Source organism: Podarcis cretensis, assembly GCF_951804945.1.
Source record: "Podarcis cretensis genome assembly, chromosome: 11".
Lineage (NCBI taxonomy): Eukaryota > Metazoa > Chordata > Lepidosauria > Squamata > Lacertidae > Podarcis > Podarcis cretensis.
The window spans coordinates 22,943,778-22,967,448 of record NC_137180.1 but is presented as its reverse complement, the minus strand read 5'-3'; the positions used below and the strand labels follow the sequence as shown (position 1 = coordinate 22,967,448).

Here is a 23,671-nt window from a genome sequence, read left to right as displayed (position 1 = left end):
ACCAAATTACAGGACTGAACCTGTTAACTCACTAAAGAACCAAAGAATGTTTACATAATCAGAAACCCTCCAAAGTGGACATTTTTATAAAGAGTACTAGTGATTAACAGTAAGGTGTGGCATGTACGCAGCAAACAAAGGTGACATTGAAGAATTATATAGTTTCTTCAAGAAATAGCACCCATCAACTGGGTGAGTTATAGCTTTTGTCTGAAAAAAAGGGGTGGGAATGCAATGCATAAGAAACATCCTATGGCATGCCATAGTCAATTTAATTCACTGAAAGCCTTCAAAGAATGCCCCTGAATCTAAGGTAAGTTACTCATTAGACAGAACACAGTTAACCCAGTCAATGAATGAAAAGCCAAGTGTGATTTATATAATGCCTAACTTTCTAAACTCCAAAGTCAATGAAAAGACTCAGAGTGACAATAATGCGGCTGAACTGCATTCTAAAATGCAGAAAGCCTTTTGAACCAGAACATTCATCATGCGTAGGATTACAGGCCTTAGTCACCCTCTCCAAGTTGCCTTCCTTTCCTGCCCTAACAGCACCTCCCCATGCTGTACGCTGGGTTGCAGAGAGATTTCAGTAACAGACACTAGCATGGTGAATGCAGCAACGAGTGGGGCTTGTGTCCAAAGAGAATACTAACAATTCTTGCCAAGCCTGTGCAAGCCTTTGGTTGCATCTGAAACTGCTTTCTTCATGGATATTGTATGCTATGGGAATTATTATTATTATTATTATTATTATTATTATTATTATTATTTATAATTTATACCCTGCCCATCTGGCTGGGTTTCCCCAGCCACTCTGGGCAGCACCCATCATCATCATCATCATCATCATCATAGAATATTAAAAACACAATAAAACATCAAACATTAAAAACTTCCCTAAACAGGGTTGCCTTCAGATGTCTTCTAAAAGTCAGATAGTTGCTTCTTTCCTTGACATCTGATGGGAGGGTGTTCCACAAGGCGGATGCCACTACCAAGAAGGCCCTCTGCCTGGTTCCCTGTAACCTCACTTCTCACAGGGAGGGAACTGCCAGAAGGCCTTCAGCGCTGGACCTCAGTGTCCAGGCAGAACGGCGCTCCTTCAGGTATACTGGGCCAAGGCCATTTAGGACTTTAAAGGTCATCACCAACTCTTTGAATTGTGCTCAGAAACATACTGGGAGCCAATGTAGGTCTTTCAAGACCGGTGTTATATGGTCCCGGCAGCCACTCCCAGTCACCAGTCTAGCTGCTGCATTCTGGATTAGTTGCAGTTTCCAGGTCACCTTCAAAGGTAGCCCCACGTAGAGAACTATTACTGATGGTTAAGTTAACCCAGGCTCTAGCTTTTGGGGCTTAAAGGTAAAGGTACCCCTGACCATTAGGTCCAGTCGTGGAAGACTCTGGGACTGCGCGCTCATCTCGCTCTATAGGCCAAGGGACCAGCATTTGTCCGCAGACAGCTTCCAGGTCATGTGGCCAGCATGACTAAGTTGCTTGTAGCGAACCAGAGCAGCGCACAGAAACGCCTTTTACCTTCCCACCAGAGTGGTACCAATTTATCTACTTGCATTTTGATATGCTTTCGAACTGCTAAGTGGGCAGGAGCTGGGACCGAACACTAGGAGCTCACCCCATCGCAGGGATTCGAACCGCCGACCTTCTCATCAGCAAGCCCTAGGCTCTGTGGTTTAGACCACAGTGCCACCCGTGTCCCATTTTGGGGGCTTAAGTATTACTTAAATGTACATAATAGCAAATAGTAGACACAGTTTTGATTAATAAACACTTTGCCTCACAGACCAGACAGACAGCATGCAACTACCTCCACACATCCCAATGGGGCTTTTCTCAAACCGCACTTTTCCATGCCACTTAGGGCATTTAAGACCCAGAGTACAGTATTATCAGAGGTTTGTAACACAGCACAAGAGTCTGTTAGTTAAGTAATAAAGAAAAGTTTTTTTAAAATCTCACTGTATAATCTCTTGGATCGATGACTTTCCCTCCCAGCAACAAGATTGGATCCCAAAGTGTTTTAAGCTGAAGTTGGATGTCAGTTAGAGAAGGCTGAGAAAGAGTGATTACAGTATCTTCATTACAGAAAGTTCAGCACAGGAACAAACCCCACTCAGAGCACAAAGCAGACCCAATTTGTTTTCATTAGTACAGAATTTGTGCAATTCTATTAAACCCCAAATTCTGCAAACTTTTTTTTTTAAAGAAAAAGGACAAGCAAACTACAGTTTAATCCTGTAAACTTACTCAGAGAAGGGTTGGGAGGAGTGATAGATTGTAGGGACCAAAACAAAAAGTCTGCCAAGCTCTGCCCAGTAGTGTAACGGCAAACAGTAAGACAGCAATGAATATGGTGAGTGAAAAAATGGGAGTGTGTGGATCCTCATCCACCACTCTGAACAACTTGTTTGGAAGATAATGCCCCCATCTGGACACAACCTAAATAGGGACACTGGTCCCTATGATCTGTCCAAGGTACTGAAGGAACTCTCACCAAATACCACCTATTTACACTTTCCATCTCTTTATTTGCAGTCAACAGACCATTTAAACATTAGTAACAATTTTATAATTGACCATTAACAACATCACTAAAATATGAATTAATACAACTGAAAAGTGCAGAATAACAATGCTAAGCTATCCAAGTATATCAACCATAAGTGGTCTAATACAGCAGGCCATATTTGAAAACTTTGCCACTTGCTCTGTGGCTGACACAAGGGAGCCATGAAGCAAAGTGATCATAAAGAGATTCAAAGACAGGGACAGACTGCATAATAGGATAATTAGGTCTTTCCTAGCCGCTTGACACAAATGTCAATAAAAAGGACATGCAAGATAGACTCCACCTCAGCGTTGTTACAAAGGCAGCATTTATGGTTCACTGAAGTTTTATTAAAATGGAAAACATTAGACCCTGGCAAAGAGAAAGCCTTCCTATATTTAGGGTTAGTTAAACATACAAATTATGGTATTCCATCTTTGCAGGGGAGGCATGGTAACCCTAGTGACTAGGGAACATGGTGCCTCTGAAGTTCCCTAGATCTCTTGGAAACCCAAAGGCCTCTCTCTAAGTGATTTGTCACCCATAAGATTCATAGTTAACAGATGAAAGGGTGCTAGACCTGTTGAGATTACCTTTTGCACCAAGCTCTGGCCAAGCTTGTTTACAAAAACCTGAACATTGCTTTAGAAACCAAGGAATTAGAGTTCAGCACAAGCCAGTAGCCAAGGCAAAATTGGTAATCCTGTTCTCCAGTCTACTTCCTGCCCTCAGATGGGACATGCAGCCCCTGGCTGTCTACTGCCTGTCCTTACCCTCAACTGAAGACTGCATCTTGGTCCTCCTTCCTTGCAAACCTTTTGTGGACCTTTCTGAGACCAAACAGATTTGACTGTGCCATCAGTAAATGGCTGCTGGGTTTACTGTTTGAACCAACAATTACCAGGACAGGAACAAGCAAAAAACATGTTTCACCTCAATCCCTATAGAGACACAATCAATTCAATTTAAATTTTCAGGGAGTGACAAGACTAAATTATTTGCGGTTCCCATGGAGGCCATGCCACATGGTGTAATCAGTAGGCTACTCTTTATTTCCAACCTAAATTGGATCTATGGTAAGGAATAAAGGGTCTGAAGTGGTATGGTAATATGGGTGGGTGTTGCCTGCCTGAATTAAACCTCGGCTGAGTAGCATATTGACCACAGGTCAATGCAAAATAGCTATTAGCCAAAGCACAAATTCCTTCCCTGATATTGCATAACTTATTGCTTGTTATATTTTCTGTTGCAGAAGCATTCTGTTGTAAATGCTTCTATGAAATATTTGAACATACTTGGAAAACCAGAATTTAAGCTCTAAAGCAAACAAGCTTTAATTCCATTCAACAAAAGACAGAGTACAATAAGGAAGGTATAGGTTTCAAGAGGTTTCATAGAATCTGCCAAGATACAGCAAAATGGGAAACTGAAAGGAACATATTGTCGAACTTCCTCTCTTCTGTAGAAATAAAAGGGGTGTGGAAATGTGGAAGCAGCATGATTATAAAAAGAGAAACTCTCAAATCTACCATCACATTTATAAATATTTCCCCAAGTTAATTCACAGGTCAAGCTCCTTTATCTTGGTCATTGATTATCTACATCTAGTGACTGCAGAATTGGGTTCTGCCAGCCTGAAGAGATAAAATGTCCTTTTTTGCACAGTGTAAGTGCAATTAATACAGAGAGACTAAAATTCTACTTTGGTGAAGGTTTGCTGCATCTCCAGCTTCTACAAGCTTGCAGCACTGAGATTAAATTTACCAAAGAATCTCATACAAGATTATTTATTGTATTGCCTTTTTATATTTCTTCTATCTGTCTTGAGGTTTTGTTTTGTTTTTTGCTCATCTTCCCTTCTCTCTGTTGCTGAGATACTATGGTGGCCTGCACCTCAATCCCAGTTGCCAGGCTTCCATTTTGATGCTGCTCATGCATTCACTGTATCAAAAGGAAACATGATGGATGAGATAAGGTGATAGCAGCAACCAGGAAAAAGCAAATTGTAAGATTGGAGCAGCAGGTCAGGCACTGGTCCTGGCTCACCTGACCACTTAATTAAATAGCTCTGTCATTCAGGATGGTCATGCTGTCAAACTGAATTAACAAAGCAATATGTTCTAGCTTTGGCTTTTGTTTGCTTAGCTAACCAAAATAAAATCCTATAAACAGCTAGATCCATCATTACCCTGAAAGTTTCCTCATCAACATGTCCCACATTATATAATATATCTAAGCAAGACTTTAGCTATTAAATCTACTTTGTGGAATTGCTTGTCTTTTTTCCATTATCTCTAAATGAGAGTTGGATAAGGGCTTTGAAATTTTCATTGGTGTTTTATTTTTAATTTAATTTGCCTGGAGGAGAAGCTATAAGTAGTAACAGCTTCCCTCAGATAATTATAATGTGAAGTTTTATCACAGCAGGAATACAAAGTGCTAAATGCAACAAACTGTTATCTTTTCTATTTGGTATTATCTGGAGAATAACCTACATTCCCCAGTCTATGTCAGTCAATATCAGCCTCCACTAAACAGATGCTGCCTAGCGATTTTGGACTCTGACTCCCATCAGCCCAGCAAGCAAGACTAAAGGTCAGAGATGATTTGGACTATAGTCCAATAATACATGTATGGCACCAGATTGGAGAACACTGATTTATATTCAAGCGATATTCAGTTTAAGATCAAACAGTAAAACTTTGCTTAAAGACATTCCATTGATTTGACATTTAAATTCCTCAAGAAAAAACAACCATGCAACATAATTTCTGAATAGGTTATTTAGCAGAACTAACAAATGTATTTAACCAAATATATTGCAATAGGATCAATGCAGACAGAACCATTAACCATGGTTTTGGAGATAGGCAGTGAACTGTAAACTCTTGTACCTGGACTGCTCCCAGCCCCTCTACTCTTGTTCACAATGACACCTGACACCTGAATAAGGGCATTCCTTGACAGATTTCCACACTGGGCCCTAGTTTGCCCACTTAACCAAGGTTAGGATGATTTTAACTGGCATTGGTAACTTTGAAGCAGAAAGTAGAATGGGTGGGACAAACTGGTGTGTGGTTCAGGGAGGGACACACAATCGCAACACCCAATCCTAATTTCTAACCAAGTTTCATGAGTACAGTGCAGAAGACATTTTTAAAAGACAGTAAAGTGTACATAATATTTTGCATCCTTGTTCTTTGAAATGCTTCCTTAACAGTATTCTTGTCAGAACTTGACATTACCAAATGCTGTCAGTTCTTTTAAGCACAACAATGAGCTCTCATTTTAAAAGCCCAGTCAGTCACCAGCCTTAAAACCAAAAACAACAATGTTTCTTTTCTAAAGCTTCCAGATTTCCCATTCATCTGGATAATTTCAAAGCATTTACCAACAAGTATCTAAGGTAACTGTAGCAGCACTTCCAAGCAATCTACCGTATTTTTTGCCCTATAGGATGCACTTCTTCGCCTCCAAAAATGAAGGGGGAATGTGTGTGCCCGAAGCCTGGGGGGTGAATGCAGGCTTTTGCTGAAGCCTGGAGAGCGAGAGGGGTCGGTGCGCACTGACCCCTCTCGCTCTCCAGGCTTCAGGAAGCTATCTGCAAGCCGTGGGAGAGCTGCGCGACTTCACGCAGCTCTCCCATGGCTTGGGGAGAGCTGCCAGCACCTGAAGCCTGGGGGCGCTCTGAGCTCAGCGCCCCCCAGGCTTCGGGCTTAGAGTAGCTCTCTGCAAGCCGTGGGAGGGCTGCGTGAAGTCACACAGCTCTCCCACGGCTTGGGGAGAGGTGCCTGCACCCGAAGCCTGGGGGCGCGCTGAGTGAGGGGGAGAGACCTGTCCTACTAATCAGGTGTGTTCCAAAGTGGGGGCGGGAATGTTAAGACAGCGAAATCCCACCGAGGGGATTTAAACAAAACCGAAGCCAGCTCTCTCTCTCTCTCTCTCTCTCTCTCTCTCTCTCTCTCTGCGTGTTGCAGCTTCGCCAAGCGCAAATAATCCGCACCAACCCTGTCAACTCGCCTCCTAAAAGGGAGGACTTACAAGCCTATTGTGTTACAGCGAAGTGAACGCTGCGTGGTCAGTCCAGAGAAACGCTCTACCTTTGTCTGCGAAAAACCAAGCCGCCCTCCCATTCCCCACCCCACTCCTGCCTTTGCCCGCTGCTTTGGCAATACTCATCCTGAACACTCCTGGAATGTTAAAGTGGCCCCTCCTCCTCCTCCCCTCCGCGCCCCCCCTTCCCGCTTCCAATAAATCAGAGCAAACAGCAGAGAAGAGGAGGAGAGGTTGCTTTTAACACTTCGCAACAATCAAATCCATGTGTCCGTGAGCCGCTGGAGCAAGTGAGCCCAGCGCAGGATGAAGCGCCTCTTCAATTCTTCTCTCCCCACAGCCAGTTACTCCAACCCAGAGCGAAACTTTACTTAACAAAACCGGGAGAATAACTAAGGGACCCCCCCCCCATTCCCCTCTCCCTGCATTCATAAGGCCACTACTGCAGGCAGAAGTTACAAGAGGAAGCAAGCATTCGCTCTGCGGTGAAGCTGGATCCAAGCCCCGGTTCTCTCGAAGAGCAAAAGGGAAGAAATGGTCGTAAAAACAGAGGCGGGGGGGGGTGAGGAAGAGCTCCAAAAGCAGAGCCCCATGAAAGTGGCCAGAGAGAAATGGAAGGACTGCATCTGTCCACCCTAGAAGAGAAAGGGCTGGAGTGCCTCTCGGAGGGTGCGCGCTCCGTTTAAAGGGAGCGTCGACCCCCTCGGAGGTGGCACGGAGAACTGCCCACCAAGAGAGTAAAGTTAAAGATTGGTTCGGGCGGAAAGGAGAGAGGGAGGAGGGCACATCCCAAGCCGGGCAAAAACCTTGCAGGGGCGCATCCAGGGAAGCAAAGCCTAGGTGCGGAGATATGCCCTGACAAAGACCGAGCAGTTGGGAGCGCACATGGAGTGCCGGGCTGATCCCTGTTGCCACCGGGCGCCGAGGGTTCCCCGTCCACCCCGCAAGCTCTTACCTCCCCTTCCGCGCCTGGGGGGGATTTTTTTTTCTTTATTTCCCCCCAAAAAAACTAGGTGTGTCTTATGGGCCGGTGCGCCCTATAGGGCGAAAAATACGGTAATCTATGCTGTGTTAACAGATTGCACAGATAAAGTCCCACTAGTCTAGTCCAGTTCACACATAATGCTAAGGCAACCATGGTTTACTGTGAACAAGCACATGTGCAGCCTCATAGAAAGAATATTGCAGCTGCTTTGCTCATCCTCTGGTCTTTCCACTGCTATACTGTGGTGCCTCGCAAGACGAAAAGAATCCGTTCCGCGAGTCTCTTCGTCTTGCGGTTTTTTTCGTCTTGCAAAGCAAGCCCATTAGCGGCTTAGCGGATTAGCGCTATTAGCGGCATAGGGGCTTAGCAGATCAGCTGATAAGCGGCTTAGGGGCTTAGCGGATCAGCTGATAAGCGGCTTAGCGGATCAGCTGTTAAGCAGCTTAGCGGCTTAGAAAAAGGGGGAGGGGGAAAAACCCGCAGGAACTCGCAAGACATTTTCGTCTTGCGAAGCAAGCCATAGGAAATTCGTTTTGCGAAGCACCTCCAAAACGGAAAACCCTTTCGTCTAGCGGGTTTTCCGTTTGCGAGGCATTCGTCTTGCGGGGCACCACTGTACTATGCTAAACTAAGCCATGTTTGGCTGAGTTTATAGGCTGAATCCTAACTCTTGGGATAGCTCTCTGTAGACAAATCATGAGCTGCGACCAATCTCCCCTAGAGTAGCTTGCATGTTTGCTTGTTCACACTAAGCCATGTTTTGTTTTAGCATTGTGTGAATGAAATTGACCTCTTCTAAGAACTTTATAATACAAGCCCCTCAAACTTAATGGACAACATAAAGAAGCCTGATGGTGAATGCATCACTTTTGTCCCCCAAATGTTTCTCCCCTCTCAATGTTACAAGTAGTATTAACAAAGCAGATAAGACACAGACCAAGACCAAGCCGTGTGTGTGTGTGTTAAAAATCACTCTGTAACTATTAGTTACATACAAATACAACACAATCCTATTCATGTTTGGTTTAGAGTGGTAAGGAATACATGTTTAACAAGCATTATTTTCAAGCTACAAAATATAAACTTACATCTTTTCCCAGAACTCTGAGCTCAAACTGAGTTTCCTTGAAGTGGACTTTTGTAATTCTAGGCCTAAGTGTTAGAAAAACACACACAAAAAATACATGACGATTAAGCCAACAGATCCATTAAAAAATTGGAACAGTTGAAGGTTTAATGACAAGTATATTCATTAATGAATTAGCCAGACTAGCTATGAAACATGCAAGCCAGTAACAATTATCTTATGAGTAGAAATATCAATCAACAGCCTATTTGACTTCTCTACAGCAGATATTCAGGAACTGCTTTCTTTTGAATGAAGTCTTGCTAGAAATGGCTCCCAATTAAAATTTTGCAGGAAGCATGTTCATCACTGGTGAAGTTTCTCTTTTTTTCCAATTTGTAGGTTGGTAGGTACCCTTTAGAGGGAAATATTTAAATACACTCATATTAAACAACTGGTCCAAATATAAACACCTCCCTCACTGAACAGATGGACTGTTTTCATTCATAGATGGGGCTAAGACCCAGCAGAGGTTCCTGCTGCGCTAACTGGAAGCTCCTGAAGGCAGAAGGAAAAGGAGATATTTGGCACACTTTCCTTCCCCTTGTAGCCCTCTGCACCGCTTCCCACAATGTTCCAGAGGGACCCCTAGCCTACTGGAGCAGCTGCTTGCGGTGCATATGCTATTAAAGGAGGGATAGAGGAATTGACAAAAATACTTCTTCACCCTACAAGAGCACCCAGTTAGCAGAGCTCCACCAAAGAGAAGGTGGACCCAACCCATTGTCTCCATGTTTCCAGTTTGAAATATACAAAACTGCTCTATGTAGAAAACATTTATAAATGGAAATACACCATGCAATCTTTGGTAATCTTTTTCTTTAAAAAATGGGACTACAAGATAGATGATACTTACCAAAAATACTTCCCAACTTGCTTTTTATTCTTGTAGACAACCACTCCTACAGGGGTCAACCCTAGGAAGTACTCTGATTTGTTTTCACCCTGCAAAACAGTTTTAACATTATACACATAAACACACACACACAATTACAGAGAGCTTCCTGTCTAAAAGATGAACTGGAGCCACTGTGAAAATAGGCACAATAAACGTTCCTTAAGTTGATGTAATGTGGTGGTTAGGAAAGGACATACAATGCAGTATGACACTGAAGATTCTTTTTCTATGTCCTGCATATTGAAGGAACCTTCAGCGTTAATATTAACAAAACTTCTGTAGCTCTGAGCTACTAATTATCTATTATGTCTCATTACTTTGAACTTTTTAAGGGCCTTACTCAGATTCTTGGTGTTGCTTTCATATTTCCTGCCCGAACACATTCTTTGTAATGAAACCCTTTTATCTTATAACAACACTTAGAATAAATCCCTTAGATTTGTAACCCATATTATTCTTCCAGCATAGTTAATTGCCTTTTATATGGAAATGCAACCACATTCTTTCATAGAAAGGCTCCTTAATCCATGGTTCTCCTAAGTATGTGTTCCAATGGATTTAGCCTCCACTTTTTTAAAAAAAGAAGAGCATGGGATTATGAAATAGAATAATTAGTGTTTTGCATTCTGTGGTGCCAGTCTTCCCTAGCCTTTTAAGGGCAATTGTTTGCCAAAAGGAGCTCTCATTTGTAGGGCAAACTCCTTTTGAAACAAACAAACAAAAAAAAAAACCAGCTTGTGATATGGCACAGAAGTCTGCTATTCAAAGCAAAAGAGGTATATACAATTTTGTGTCTGTGTGTATCAAGGCAACTACATTAACTTCAGTGGCAGGTTCAATCTTTACAATCTGAAGAGCTGCATGTATTCATTTAAGCCAAGGGCTGCTGAATTGCAGCTCTCTAGATGTTGCTGAACTACAGTTCCCATCATTCCTGCCCACCAGAGATGCTGGCTGGGGCTGACAGTGTCTGAAGTCCAAAGACATCTGTAGGGCCAAAGGTTCGCCACCTCTGATTTAAGCTCCAACACTGGCAACACATTAATTGCCTGGGGCAACTGTCAACAGTTTCACATTTAATAATAATAATAATAATAATAATAATAATAATAATACCCCACCCATCTGGCTGGGTTTCCCCAGCCACTCTGGGCAGCTCCCAACAGAATAATAATAATAATAATAATAATAATAATAATAAGATAAAACATCAAACATTAAAAACTTCGCTAAACAGGGCTGCGTTCAGAAGTCTTCTAAAAGTCAGATAGTTGATTATTTCCTTGATGGGAGGGCATTCCACAGGGCAAGCGCCACTACCGAGAAGGCTTTCTGCCAGGTTCCCTGTAGCTTCACTTCTTGCAGTGAGGGAACCACCAGAAGGCCCTCAGCGCTGGACCTCAGTGGCCAGGGAGAACTATGGGGGCGGAGACGCTCCTTTGGGTATACTGGGCCAAGGCCATTTAGGGCTTTAAAGGTCAGCACCAACTCTTTGAATTGTGCTCAGAAACATACTGGGAGCCAATGTAGGTCTTTCAAGACCGGTGTTATATGGTCTCAGCAGTCACTCCCAGTCACCAGTCTAACTGCCACATTCTGGATTAGTTGTAGTTTCCAGGTCACCTTCAAAGGTAGCCCCACCTAGAGCGCATTGCAGTAGTCCAAGCAGGAGATAACCAGAGCATGCACCACTCTGGCAAGGCAGTCATTCATTCATTCATTCATTCATTCATTCATTCATTCATTTTAAATTTGTATAATGCCCTTCATCCAAATATATCAGGGTGGTTCACAGCATAAAATATACAAAATACATCAAAAATGCAACTTACATAAACAGGATGAAGATCAACTCCATACATTTCAAGTGTCTTTGCCACTCCTAAGTAATTCAGTTCTACCTCAGCCGGAACTTGCCCCCTGTTTAATATAATAAAATATATTTTATAAAGTACAGAAAAATTATTTTAAAAGTTATGCTTGCTGAAATACTGACATAGCCGTTTCGTACATATCCCCTTGAACATGCAGATGATGTAACATATGAGCCCCCACACACACACCCTTAGCAAAATGTTCCCCTTTCCCCCTTTGATGGAGAGAAGCTGTGAACCAGGATCTCTGAGCATTTGTGTGAAGTCTGCCTCACAGTTATATCATTTGCATGTATGCCACAAACAACATATGAACCAGGGCATGAACTGACTCTTTCTGAGGCTTCTTTGTATGCTTGCTGCAGGGAAGGGCTTTCCAGGGAGCTTCAATCTCCCTTAACTATTCTGCTACTAAGTCTTATAGCAAAATATTTCACTTAGAGTGAAGATTTAATACTGTTTGTGAGAATACAATTATCCAGAGATGTGTTTTAACCAGATATATTACAGGCCGAAGATGACACCAAATTGTGAAGTCCCGTTTATTTAACAGAAATTTTTATACCACTTAATTGTAAATAAAATCTGGAAGGATCCTGAATAAGTGCTGCAGCACACATATTAAGATTCTCTAAGAACCATCAGATCCAGGGCTTTTTTTTTTCAGCCAGAACTCAGTTTCAGCACCTCTCAGGTGGGTGCCATTGCCATTATATGAGAACAAAGAGAGGCATTCATGGTGAGTTCTGGCGCCTCTTTTTCTAAAAATATATAGCACTGGTCAGATCTATACCTGAATTTCTCACGTGATAACACAGAATTTATCATTTAATATTACTTCGAACGGGGTTGTTTATTGCGTCAGAAAAGCCTTCAAAATGGTTTTTATCGCAGAATAAGAACATTCATTTTGCAGCACATTTGGTAAATGTGACTGAAAACATTCCTTGCCACTATCCCCTGCCCCCTACCCTCTACTTCCTCTTCTTCCCTCTCCTTGGCTTTTATATTAAGGAAAGCTGTTATATACCATATTGGCCCAAATACAGTGGTACCTCGGGTTACATACGCTTCAGGTTACAAACGCTTCAGGTTACAGACTCCGCTAACCCAGAAATAGTACCTCGGGTTAAGAACTTTGCTTCAGGATGAGAACAGAAATCGTGCTGTGGTGGTGCTGCGGCAGCAGGAGGCCCCATTAGCTAAAGTGGTGCTTCAAGTTAAGAACAGTTTCAGGTTAAGAACGGACCTCCGGAACAAATTAAGTACGTAACCAGAGGTACCACTGTATAAGCCACACTTTTATTCCCAAATCCGACCATGAGAAGTTAAAGCACGGCTTATATTTGCGACCTTATGGCCAAGAGTGCAGGGCAAACATCACCTGCCCAGCACATAGTTCTCCATCCTCTCTCCCAAGGCCGGGAAGGGAGAGCGTGAGGAAGGGGAAAGGCCGCTCAGAACAAAGTGCGGCTCCCCCCGCCCCCCATGCAGCCAGGAGCAGTGAGGGAGTGGCTTACATTCAGGTATTTTTTTCTTTTTTTCATTTCCCCCCTCCAATTTTAAAGGTGTGGCTTTATATTCGGGCCAACACGGTATTTCCAGCTTGCCTTCTACCCAAACTGCTGCAACAAGTCAGCTGGGGCAGATAAGCCCCTAAATGACCACTGCAACTTGCTGCACCCCACATTGCACAGTAATTTATGAATATCAGGTGGGTTACTTAAACAGATATCCTCACAATATTGTCCAAAATTAGCCTCACTTTTCATTATTAGTAAAAAAAATATTCTGCTTTGTGTTAGGTTTTTTAAATTACTCATCTTATATTACACTCATACATGAGTTCCTTACTGATCAGGAGAACAACATCCTAATTTCAGGAACTAGGTCCCAGATGTATTCCAATTCCAAGAGTGAAAAGGCCCAGGAAGCTAACAGGCTTAAAATCCTAGTTCAATTTAATTCTTGTTTTGGAGGGGAAAGAGGGAAGATTTCAAAATAACTTGTCAAAATAAGGTTAAATTTTTCCGTTAACCTTTATAAATAGCATCTGTATTCGCAGTATGTTTCAACACAATGTAATGCCAGTGTTTTTATAGAATCGCAAGTTTTTGCATAGTTTTGCACATCTCACCAGATAGTTCACCTTATTTTTCCATTCTTATATATGAATAAATTCCTTAAAATCTGGTTTTCCAGCTCACAAATTCTGCCCATCACCCATCCCTCCTGAACAAGAGACATCTCAGTGTTTTTCAGCTTCTACACGTTTTGGCATTCAGTTCTACAATCATCTTATCAAGGAGGCCTTATCTCTCTATTCATTTGGCTCCACATTCCATAACTTAACCACCTGACTCATCGCTCAAATATGTTTTTCCATCTCTCACCTTTTTGATTAAGACATGCAAGATTTTACGAAACAGCTATTGCTGACGGATGAGCTGATAAATCTTAAAAATTATAAACACTGACAACCTTTCATAAGTTAATTCTCTTGCTGATGTCTCTTTTTTCTTTCTGCCATATTTTTCTTCCTGCGCTTCTGCATCTATATAACTTTAAGATTCTCCTGCCTTTTATGTCTACCCATAATGTAAAAAGGTAAGATTAGCCTACTGGATAAAAGTCAATGGCTCATCTAGCCAGGAATCCCAGTCTCACAGTGGCTAACCAGATGCCCATAGAAAGCCTACACGCTAGACATGAACGCAACAGCACTCTGCCCACCTGAAATTCCCACCAACTAGCATTCAGAAACATAATACCTCCAACCGGGGAAGCAGAACAGAGCCATCATGACCAATAGCCATTGATAACCTTGTCCTCCATGAATTGGTGTAATAGCACCTACGGTTGTAAGCTGAAGACATAGAATCATAGTGTTGGAAGGGACACAAGGATCATCTAGTCCAAACCCCTGCAATGCAAGAATCTCAGCTAAAACATCCATGACAGATGGCCAACCTCTGCTTAAAAACCTCCAAGGAAGGAGAGTCCACCACCTCCCGAGGGAGACCATTCCACGTTGAACAGCTCTTACTGTCAGAAAGTTTTTCCGTATGTTTATTCGGAATCTCCTATCTTGTAAGCTTGAAGCCATTGGTTTGAGTCCTACCCTCCAGAGCAGGAGAAAGCAAGACTATTCCCTCTTCCATACGACAGCCCTTAAGATATGTGAAGACACATGGTAATGTACAAAGGAGACAAGATGCCAGAATTAAATGCATTGGTTATATTTATGACCATTGCAGAGAAAAACAGCTCATAAGAAAGCAGATTTAAAACAACAGTCAATAGTTCGACTCACAAAGGAACTGCTTCTTTAACGCCCTTTTCCTTGTACAGTTTTATTTCCCAAGCAACGTTAGTTTATAACCTGAATTCTTACATCAGAGTTTTGTGTATCCGTTCTACAGCATCTTCTAGTTCTTCTTTCTGGTCTGGAACAAAGCGGTATTCCGAAACATAACCTGCAATATGCTTGTATGGATCATAGTCTCCAAGTTCAGCTGTATTTAAAACAAATTTTAAATATGTATTCACTTTCCGACATATTTTACACAATTTTATTTTATTTTCCTACTTTGCTGGTTGTTAAATATATTTTCCCGCTTAATTCCTAGCAATAGTATTTTGTATCTGTGAACCCGATTTATGATATTCAGTGTCTCCCTCAGCCCTCATAAGCTTCAAAGTATGATCACTGTAACCCCATGAAAAAGTAGAGGAGATGTGGACACTCCCATTTAAAACTGGAGCTCTAGCAGTGCTTATTTCCAGGGCATACTCAAGGGTATGTAGGACCGGTACCTATTTTATAGCTGTTAATAAGTGCGGCACTTACTGTAACAGCTTCGTGGTGCGTACCAGCACTTACGTTTCTAGGAATAAAGCACTAAGCTCTAGAATGAAGATGCAAGAGTGGGAAAGATTGGATCTTAGTGATCTCTCTCAGCTTTCAAGTATTTAGCATGTTTTTTTGTATCATGGAATTCCACAAGCTATAACAATAAAATGACTCAAAATGTAAACCTATCCTAATCTATGTAATGACTTGTAACATCCTTCAAACCCCCAAAATCAGCCCTGGAAATATTATGCTGTCACAGTACAATCAAGTACAATAAAGCTTTTCACAATTTTCCTGTCATCTATTTATGAGGGTGAGTCCAAAGTACCTGAATTTGCACGAATTTAAACTGCATGCAAATTGGCTCTGCATAATCCATTTTTAATTGGGGGGGGGCGGGAAACCAGAGTCCTAGGGCACCTGTAAAGACTAGCAGATTTGTTGTGGCATAATCTTTTATGCACTAGAGACCATAAAATAGAGGGGGATATCAAGAAAAAAGGAACTACGGTCCTCAAAAACCTAACCACAACAAAGCTTTACATAGTCAAAATTATGTGTGATTGTTTGCTGCAACAGACTAACATGGCTGGTCCTCTAGAATTTATCTTGAGATAGAATCAATATATAACCCTCAGCATTCAAGTTCACTGTAATTCAGGTTTCTAAATATGACCAAACCTAAACAAAATCTAGCATTTATGAAGGGAAACACAGTACAAAGCACATACCCTGTATTGCATATGCTCCCAGCTGAGCAGCAATGTTGACAGGGCAAGGCAAGCGGCCTTGCAAGACATCTTGCTTCACCTGTAAAAAAAACTGATACCTAAAAGAAAGACAGAAAATAGAAGTAACTATACAAGTATAAGGATCCTAACATACGAATATATTGCCATTGCAGTTTTATTTAAAAGGAATATTTCCAGGTTAGCTTGGGAGAGGACAAGCAGCAAACGCCACAAACTGGATATTAAGTTTTGTTTCCTTTGAATATCTCAAATCAAACGTAAATGGAAAAGCTTGCCCAGCATGTAAACTGTGACAAAGCATGACACATGCCATGAATGCACCGCTGTGAACTTATGATGACAAAGCTAAGAAGCGGAAGCTGGCACTACAAGTAACAGCCTTGGGATACATCTGGTGTTCTAGATCAATCTGATAAAGAACTTGGCTATCACAGCTTCTTTAAAAGAATCCTGGCAACTGTGGTTCCATAAGGATGCTGGGAATTTGCACAATGCCTTACTGTTCAGTAATGTTTTCATTGAGTTGTATCCAACCAAGATCGAGGCAGAGCAGACCCAATGAAATTAATTAGCCTAAGTTAGTCATGCCCATTAATTTCAACAAGTCTGCTCTGAGTATGACTAACAATGGATACCAATCCATATATATATATATAACTTTTCTTTGAACAATGTATAATCCATCGCTTCAAAAACATTTTCCTTTTTAACAAAACATTTCACTTACGAATAAATGAACTAAACCAGAAATGCTGGTTATCTGGCCTACTGACACATGGTGACTAGATACTTGGGAAAACAGAAACACCTCAAGCCAATATGTACCAAGGATGGATGGGGAGCATGAAGCCCACCAGATGTTGCTGGACTCAAGCTCCCATCAGGCCCAGTCAGCATGGCCAATGTTCAAGGGTGGCAGGTGCTATGGTTCAGCAGTATCTGAACTGCAGGTCTGGACTAGATAAAACATCTGTACAGTTATCAAACTACTTTTACCAGGGTTAGTGGTTTTTTTTTTTTAAAAAAGGCACTTACTACACTACAGTGGTACCTTGGGTTAAGAACTTAATTCGTTCTGGAGGTCCATTCTTAACCTGAAACTGTTCTTAACCTGAGGTACCACTTTAGCTAATGGGGCCTCCCGCTGCTGCCACACTGCCAGAGCACGATATCTGGTCTCATCCTGAAGCAAAGTTCTTAACCCGAGGTACTATTTCTGGGTTAGCAGAGTCTGTAACCTGAAGCGTCTGTAACCCGAGGTACCACTGTACTGAAATTATCTCCTGTATATAACCTTATAAACTGCATTCTCATCAATGTGTTTATAGTCTTCTGTTTCCCCAATTATCTGGAATAGGGGGCCGGTGAGGCTGTAAGCCTACAGATAAACAGTACTTAGGAATACATGCACATATTACTGAATTATTGGATATGATGTGCTGTCTCCAATGCAACATGCTTTTATGCATTAAAAAAAAGCATATTAGTATGCAGACTGCATTCACTGTATCAGGGCGAAGGTTGCATGTTGAATAGGGCCACTTTAAATGCAATCCAATCAGCAACTGATTATCGTATATGTTAGAATAAAAACAAAAGCTATGGGAGAACAACAAACTCTCTGTAGAAGTAGATCCATAATGGCAAAATAAAAAGCTGATAACTACTCAAACAAGACAAAAGAAAAAACACTTCCGCAATCAGGGCAAAACTTTGAACACAAACATAAGCAAAGACAAGGGACGTGAATAAGCTGAATTTTGAATTTAACGCCATCCCTCCAACACCAGTGAGAGTTAAACATCATTTTCAAACAAGGATTTATAGCAAGAAAATTAGAGTCTTACGTTGTTCTCCATCTCTCTGTCTCTCTTTTAAAAAGGAACAATTCCTTGATGAGCTTATATAGTTATTTTACTAGATACTTTAAAAGCACCCGTTCACTCTTATTGCTAATAGTTAAAGGTTATTCATACAATACCTTGTGATTTCTTCTTTTAATTTGCATGGATCTTCTGCATAGAATTTAACACCAAAGTACAGTGTGTAGGGTGGACCAGCTATAAAAAATAAGGACATTTAATTGTGTGTGTGTGTGTTTTAAAGCACACCCTGCAATCCTAAACATAGTTAATTAGAAATCAGTTCCATTAATTTCAGCAGACCTTATTGGAGAAAGTATGCACTTGATTTTAACTTTGGATATGTGACAATGCCTAAGTAGCCATCACATTTTCCTACTCCATGCAGGCCACACAAAAATGGGAGGAATGAAAAGGAATCACTCCAAAGATTTGGAGGGAGTGGCAAAAATTTATGAGAAGCTATGCCAGATGCAATCAGCAATTGATGAGCTTCTCTGTAGCCTTATTTTATCTTCTATCTTCTACTTCCTGACTTGATTTCAACCACATTGGTATTTCTGTGCAAAGTCACCATAGACATAACATTAACCAGACATCTGCAGTCAACACTGTTAGCTTTGCAGATGCAGTATTTTCTATGCCTCTCCATCACGAAACAGTTTATGATTAACCAATTGCATATACATACTGTTTATTAGTTCCTTATGTTCTGTAAGGGTCTTTGCAGGATCCAGCCAGTACTGTGAAAAAAGTAACAGAAACCAGTGTTATTTCATTTTTTTATTGTTTAAATTTCTATACTGCCCTTCATCTGAAAAATCACAGAGCAATTTACAAAATAAAAACACAAAAATAAATAACATTGCAACAAACAAAAACAAAATTCCCCTCCCGCACACAGAGAAAGAATTTAAAAGGCCATAGATTAGCCAAAGGCATGGGAGAAAAGGAATGTTTTTGCCTGGCACCTAAAGATATGTAAATGAGGCACCAGGTGAGCCTGCCTGGGGGAAGTATTCCACAAGTGAGAAGCCACTGCAGAAAAGGCCTGCTCGTGTCTTGCCACCCTCCAGACCTCTCGTCAAGGAGGCATACGAAGAAGAACAGTTATAGCAAACTATTATAAATACATATGGTTATATAAAGAGACTTTAAAACAAAGGCGTTACCTTGCCCTGAAAAGAATAAGCTAATGTTATCCTAGAATAATTGGAGACAGTATACACCAGCTTTCTATATGGTTATGCAAAAAGTATATTGCTTGCACCCTGAAACAAACCATGAAGCCTGTTTCCTATAAGATACAAAATCCAGAATTGCGGGTCCTGCTGTCAGGGAGCAAATCAGAAGCCATTTCTTTGTTCTTTGTATACCACTAACTATGATTTAACCCCCTTCATGGATCACTGCCTTGCCGTGGCGAAGGGGCTTGAATAACTCAGAGAAGCTATGAACTATGCCGAGCAGGGCACCCAAGATGAACAGGTCATAGTGGAGAGTTTTGACCAAACGTGATCCACCTGGAGGAGGAACCGGCAAGCCACTCCAGTATCCCTGCCAAGAAAACTCCATGGACAAAGACAACAGGCATATAAAAGTTATGACACTGGAAGATGAGCCCCTCAGGTCGGAAGGTGTCCAACATGCTACTGGGGAAGAGCGGAGGACAAGTACAAGTAGATCCAGAGCTGATGAAGCGGCTGGGCCAAAGCCGAAAGGACGCTCAGTTGCGGATATGCATGGAAGCGAAAGGAAAGTCCAATGCTGTAAAGAAAAATATTGCATAGGAACCTGGAATGTAAGAACCATGAACCTGGGTAAGTTGGATGTGGTCAAAAATGAGATGGCAAGAATAAATATTGACATCCTGGGCATCAGTGAACTAAAATGGACGGGAATGGGCGAATTCAGTTCGGATGACCATCATATCTACTACTGTGGGCAAGAAACCCGTAAAAGAAATGGAGTGGCCCTCATAGTCAACAAAAGAGTGGCGAAAGCTGTACTGGGATGCAATCCCAAAAATGATAGAATGATCTCGATACGAATCCAAGGCAGACCTTTTAACATCACAGTAATCCAAGTTTATGCACCAACTAATGCTGCTGAAGAAACTGAAATTGACAAATTCTATGAAGACTTACAAGACCTTATAGAAGTGACACCAAAGAAGGATGTTCTTCTCATTATAGGGGATTGGAATGCTAAAGTAGGGAATCAAGAGATAAAAGGAACAACTGGTAAGTTTGGCCTTGGAGATCAAAACGAAGCAGGGCAAAGGCTAATAGAGTTCTGTCAAGAGAACAAACTGGTCATCACAAACACGCTTTTCCAACAACACAAGAGACGACTCTACACGTGGACATCACCAGATGGGCAGCATCGTAATCAGATTGATTATATTCTCTGCAGCCAAAGATGGAGAAGCTCTATACAGTCAGCAAAAACAAGACCTGGAGCTGACTGTGGCTCAGATCATCAGCTTCTTATAGCAAAATTCAAGCTTAAACTGAAGAAAGTAGGAAAAACCACTGGGCCGGTAAGATACAATCTGAATCAAATCCCTTATGAATACACAGTGGAAGTGAGGAACAGGTTTAAGGATTTAGATTTGTTGGACAGAGTGCCTGAAGAACTATGGGTGGAGGCTCGCAACATTATACAGGAGGCAGCAACAAAAACCATCCCAATGAAAAGGAAATGCAAGAAAGCAAAGTGGCTGTCCAACGAGGCCTTACAAATAGCAGGGGAGAGAAGGCAAGCAAAATGCGAGGGAGATAGTGAAAGATACAGGAAATTGAATGCAGATTTCCAAAAAATAGCAAGGAGAGACAAGAAGGCCTTCTTAAACGAGCAATGCAAAGAAATAGAGGAAAACAACAGAATGGGAAGAACCAGAGATCTGTTCAAGAAAATTGGAGATATGAAAGGAACATTTCGTACAAAGATTACCATAATAAAGGACAAAAGTGGTAAGGACCTAACAGAAGCAGAAGACATCAAGAAGAGGTGGCAAGAATACACAGAGGAATTATACCAGAAAGATATGGATGGCTCGTACACCCCAGGTAGTGTGGTTGCTGACCTTGAGCCAGACATCCTGGAGAGTGAAGTCAAATGGGCCTTAGAAAGCACTGCAAATAACAAGGCCAGTGGAAGTGATGATATTCCAGCTGAACTATTTAAAATTTTAAAAGATGATGCTGTTAAGGTGCTACACTCAATATGCCAGCAAGTTTGGAAAACTCAGCAGTGGCCAGAAGATTGGAGAAGATCAGTCAACATCCCAATCCCAAAGAAGGGCAGTGCCAAAGAATGCTCCAACTACCGCACAATTGCACTCATTTCACACGCTAGCAAGGTTATGCTTAAAATTCTACAAGGCAGGCTTAAGCAGTATGTGGACCGAGAACTCCCAGAAGTGCAAGCTGGATTTCGAAGGGGCAGAGGAACCAGAGACCAAATTGCAAACATGCGCTGGATTATGGAGAAAGCTAGAGAGTTCCAGAAACACATCTACTTCTGCTTCATTGACTATGCAAAAGCCTTTGACTGTGTCGACCACAGCAAACTATGGCAAGTTCTTAAAGAAATGGGAGTGCCTGATCACCTCATCTGTCTCCTGAGAAATCTCTATGTGGGACAAGAAGCTACAGTTAGAACTGGATATGGAACAACTGATTGGTTCAAAATTGGGAAAGGAGTACGGCAAGGCTGCATATTGTCTCCCTGCTTATTTAACTTATATGCAGAATTCATCATGCGAAAGGCAGGGCTGGATGAATCCCAAGCCGGAATTAAGATTGCCGGAAGAAATATCAACAACCTCAGATATGCAGATGACACAACCTTGATGGCAGAAAGTGAGGAGGAATTAAAGAACCTTTTAATGAGGGTGAAAGAGGAGAGCGCAAAATATGGTCTGAAGCTCAACATCAAAAAAACGAAGATCATGGCCACTGGTCCCATCACCTCCTGGCAAATAGAAGGGGAAGAAATGGAGGCAGTGAGAGATTTTACTTTCTTGGGCTCCATGATCACTGCAGATGGTGACAGCAGTCACGAAATTAAAAGACGCCTGCTCCTTGGGAGAAAGGCGATGGCAAACCTAGACAGCGTCTTAAAAAGCAGAGACATCACCTTGCCAACAAAGGTCCGTATAGTTAAAGCCATGATTTTCCCAGTAGTGATGTATGGAAGTGAGAGCTGGACCATCAAGAAGGCTGATCGCCGAAGAATTGATGCTTTTGAATTATGGTGCTGGAGGAGACTCTTGAGAGTCCCATGGACCGCAAGAAGATCAAACGTATCCATTCTTAAGGAAATCAGCCCTGAGTGCTCACTGGAAGGACAGATCGTGAAGCTGAGGCTTCAATACTTTGGCCACCTCATGAGAAGAGAAGACTCCCTGGAAAAGACCCTGATGTTGGGAAAGATGGAGGGCACAAGGAGAAGGGGACGACAGAGGACAAGATGGTTGGACAGTGTTCTCGAAGCTACAAACATGAGTCTGACCAAACTGCGGGAGGCAGTGGAAGACAGGAGTGCCTGGCGTGCTCTGGTCCATGGGGTCACGAAGAGTCGGACACGACTAAACGACTAAACAACAACATGATTTAACCATGACATGCAAACTGAGCCTACTTTTCTCTTCTGTCCTAGATATACACAGAAACAAAAAAGAATGTGCTTTGTAAGCATCTAACACCTGCAAAGTTTTCCAAAGAAGAAAAGTTAAAATTACAAACTAACATTATATCTGCTTTCACATTATTATTCCGTCAGCATCTTTTTGTGTGTGTGTGTGTGTGAAAGCCAAAAGCTTCTCTATACACCTCAATGGCAGTCATGATTCTCTTCATAAGGATAACAAAAAAGCACTGCTGTTACTTATTTTTTTAAATAATTATGCGGCAAATCTATCTTGGACATTGTATTAAATGAACAAGGCACTGTTAACAGAGCATTATAATGTAAGAAAGGGCAAATCACAATTCATCCCTCGCTTTAAACTGAAAAACTGATTTCAGAAGGAGAGATATAATCTCCAGGTAGAGGCTGTTAAAAACAGATTTTGAACAACCTGGAAACTCATAGCAGGTGCTTCAGCCCCTTACAGCAATAAGCATCAAGGTGCAGGATCCAAGCATACCATTTATGAGTACGTGGATATGCATTTTGTTTCAGGCCTTTTTAACGTTAATAATCTAATTGCCAAATCACTATAGGGCTCTATCACAACCAGAAACATGAAAGAACATGTCCTACAATTACAACACCCAGGCTTACCAAAATACACTATTTGCCAGCACGTCAGCTGCAAAAAGTCATGACACTGTGTAATATTTATGAGTTGCTGCAGGCTTGGTACTTACGGCACAGATTTGTTAAAGTGGGCATTTGCCCTCGGTAACAGAGAGAGAAGGGAAGGAAGGAAGGGGCACACTCCACACTAATGGTTTTGGAATGGAAATAGGATGTCACTTAACTACAGCAGAAATTTAATGTGGGAGATTCCCTGGGGGGGAGTCAAAACTACAGGCAGAAAGCTACAAAGCTACCTGATCCATCTGTCAAACATCTCATTCATAAGAAAGGAGCCATAGACAAGAAAAGCCACTAACTCGCTGCTACTAAAAGGTAAAGGTAAAGGTACCCCTGCCCGTATGGGCCAGTCGTGTCTGACTCTGGTG

General features: G+C 41.8%; 1 protein-coding gene across 6 annotated transcripts in view; it reads right to left on the bottom strand.

The window, feature by feature from the left end:
* EPB41L4A (erythrocyte membrane protein band 4.1 like 4A) overlaps nucleotides 1–23,671 on the bottom strand; it is a gene marked incomplete at its 3' end in the record, with an annotated part of 99,541 nt that overhangs the window by 35,801 nt on the left and 40,069 nt on the right. For 5 of the 6 annotated variants that reach the window (XR_013843538.1, XM_079995515.1, XM_079995516.1 and 2 more), the window contains 7 exons: nucleotides 18,667–18,718; nucleotides 18,095–18,173; nucleotides 16,093–16,190; nucleotides 14,900–15,020; nucleotides 11,464–11,551; nucleotides 9,590–9,678; nucleotides 8,696–8,759 (listed from right to left, as the gene is read on the bottom strand). Coding sequence is in view for 5 of the 6 variants with exons in the window: in XM_079995515.1 (XP_079851641.1) it covers nucleotides 8,696–8,759; nucleotides 9,590–9,678; nucleotides 11,464–11,551; nucleotides 14,900–15,020; nucleotides 16,093–16,190; nucleotides 18,095–18,173; nucleotides 18,667–18,718 (591 nt within the window). Of the gene's footprint in view, nucleotides 1–8,695; nucleotides 8,760–9,589; nucleotides 9,679–11,463; nucleotides 11,552–14,895; nucleotides 15,021–16,092; nucleotides 16,191–18,094; nucleotides 18,174–18,666; nucleotides 18,719–23,671 lie in introns of those variants that run through there. The other variant, XM_079995519.1, reaches the window with a different exon arrangement.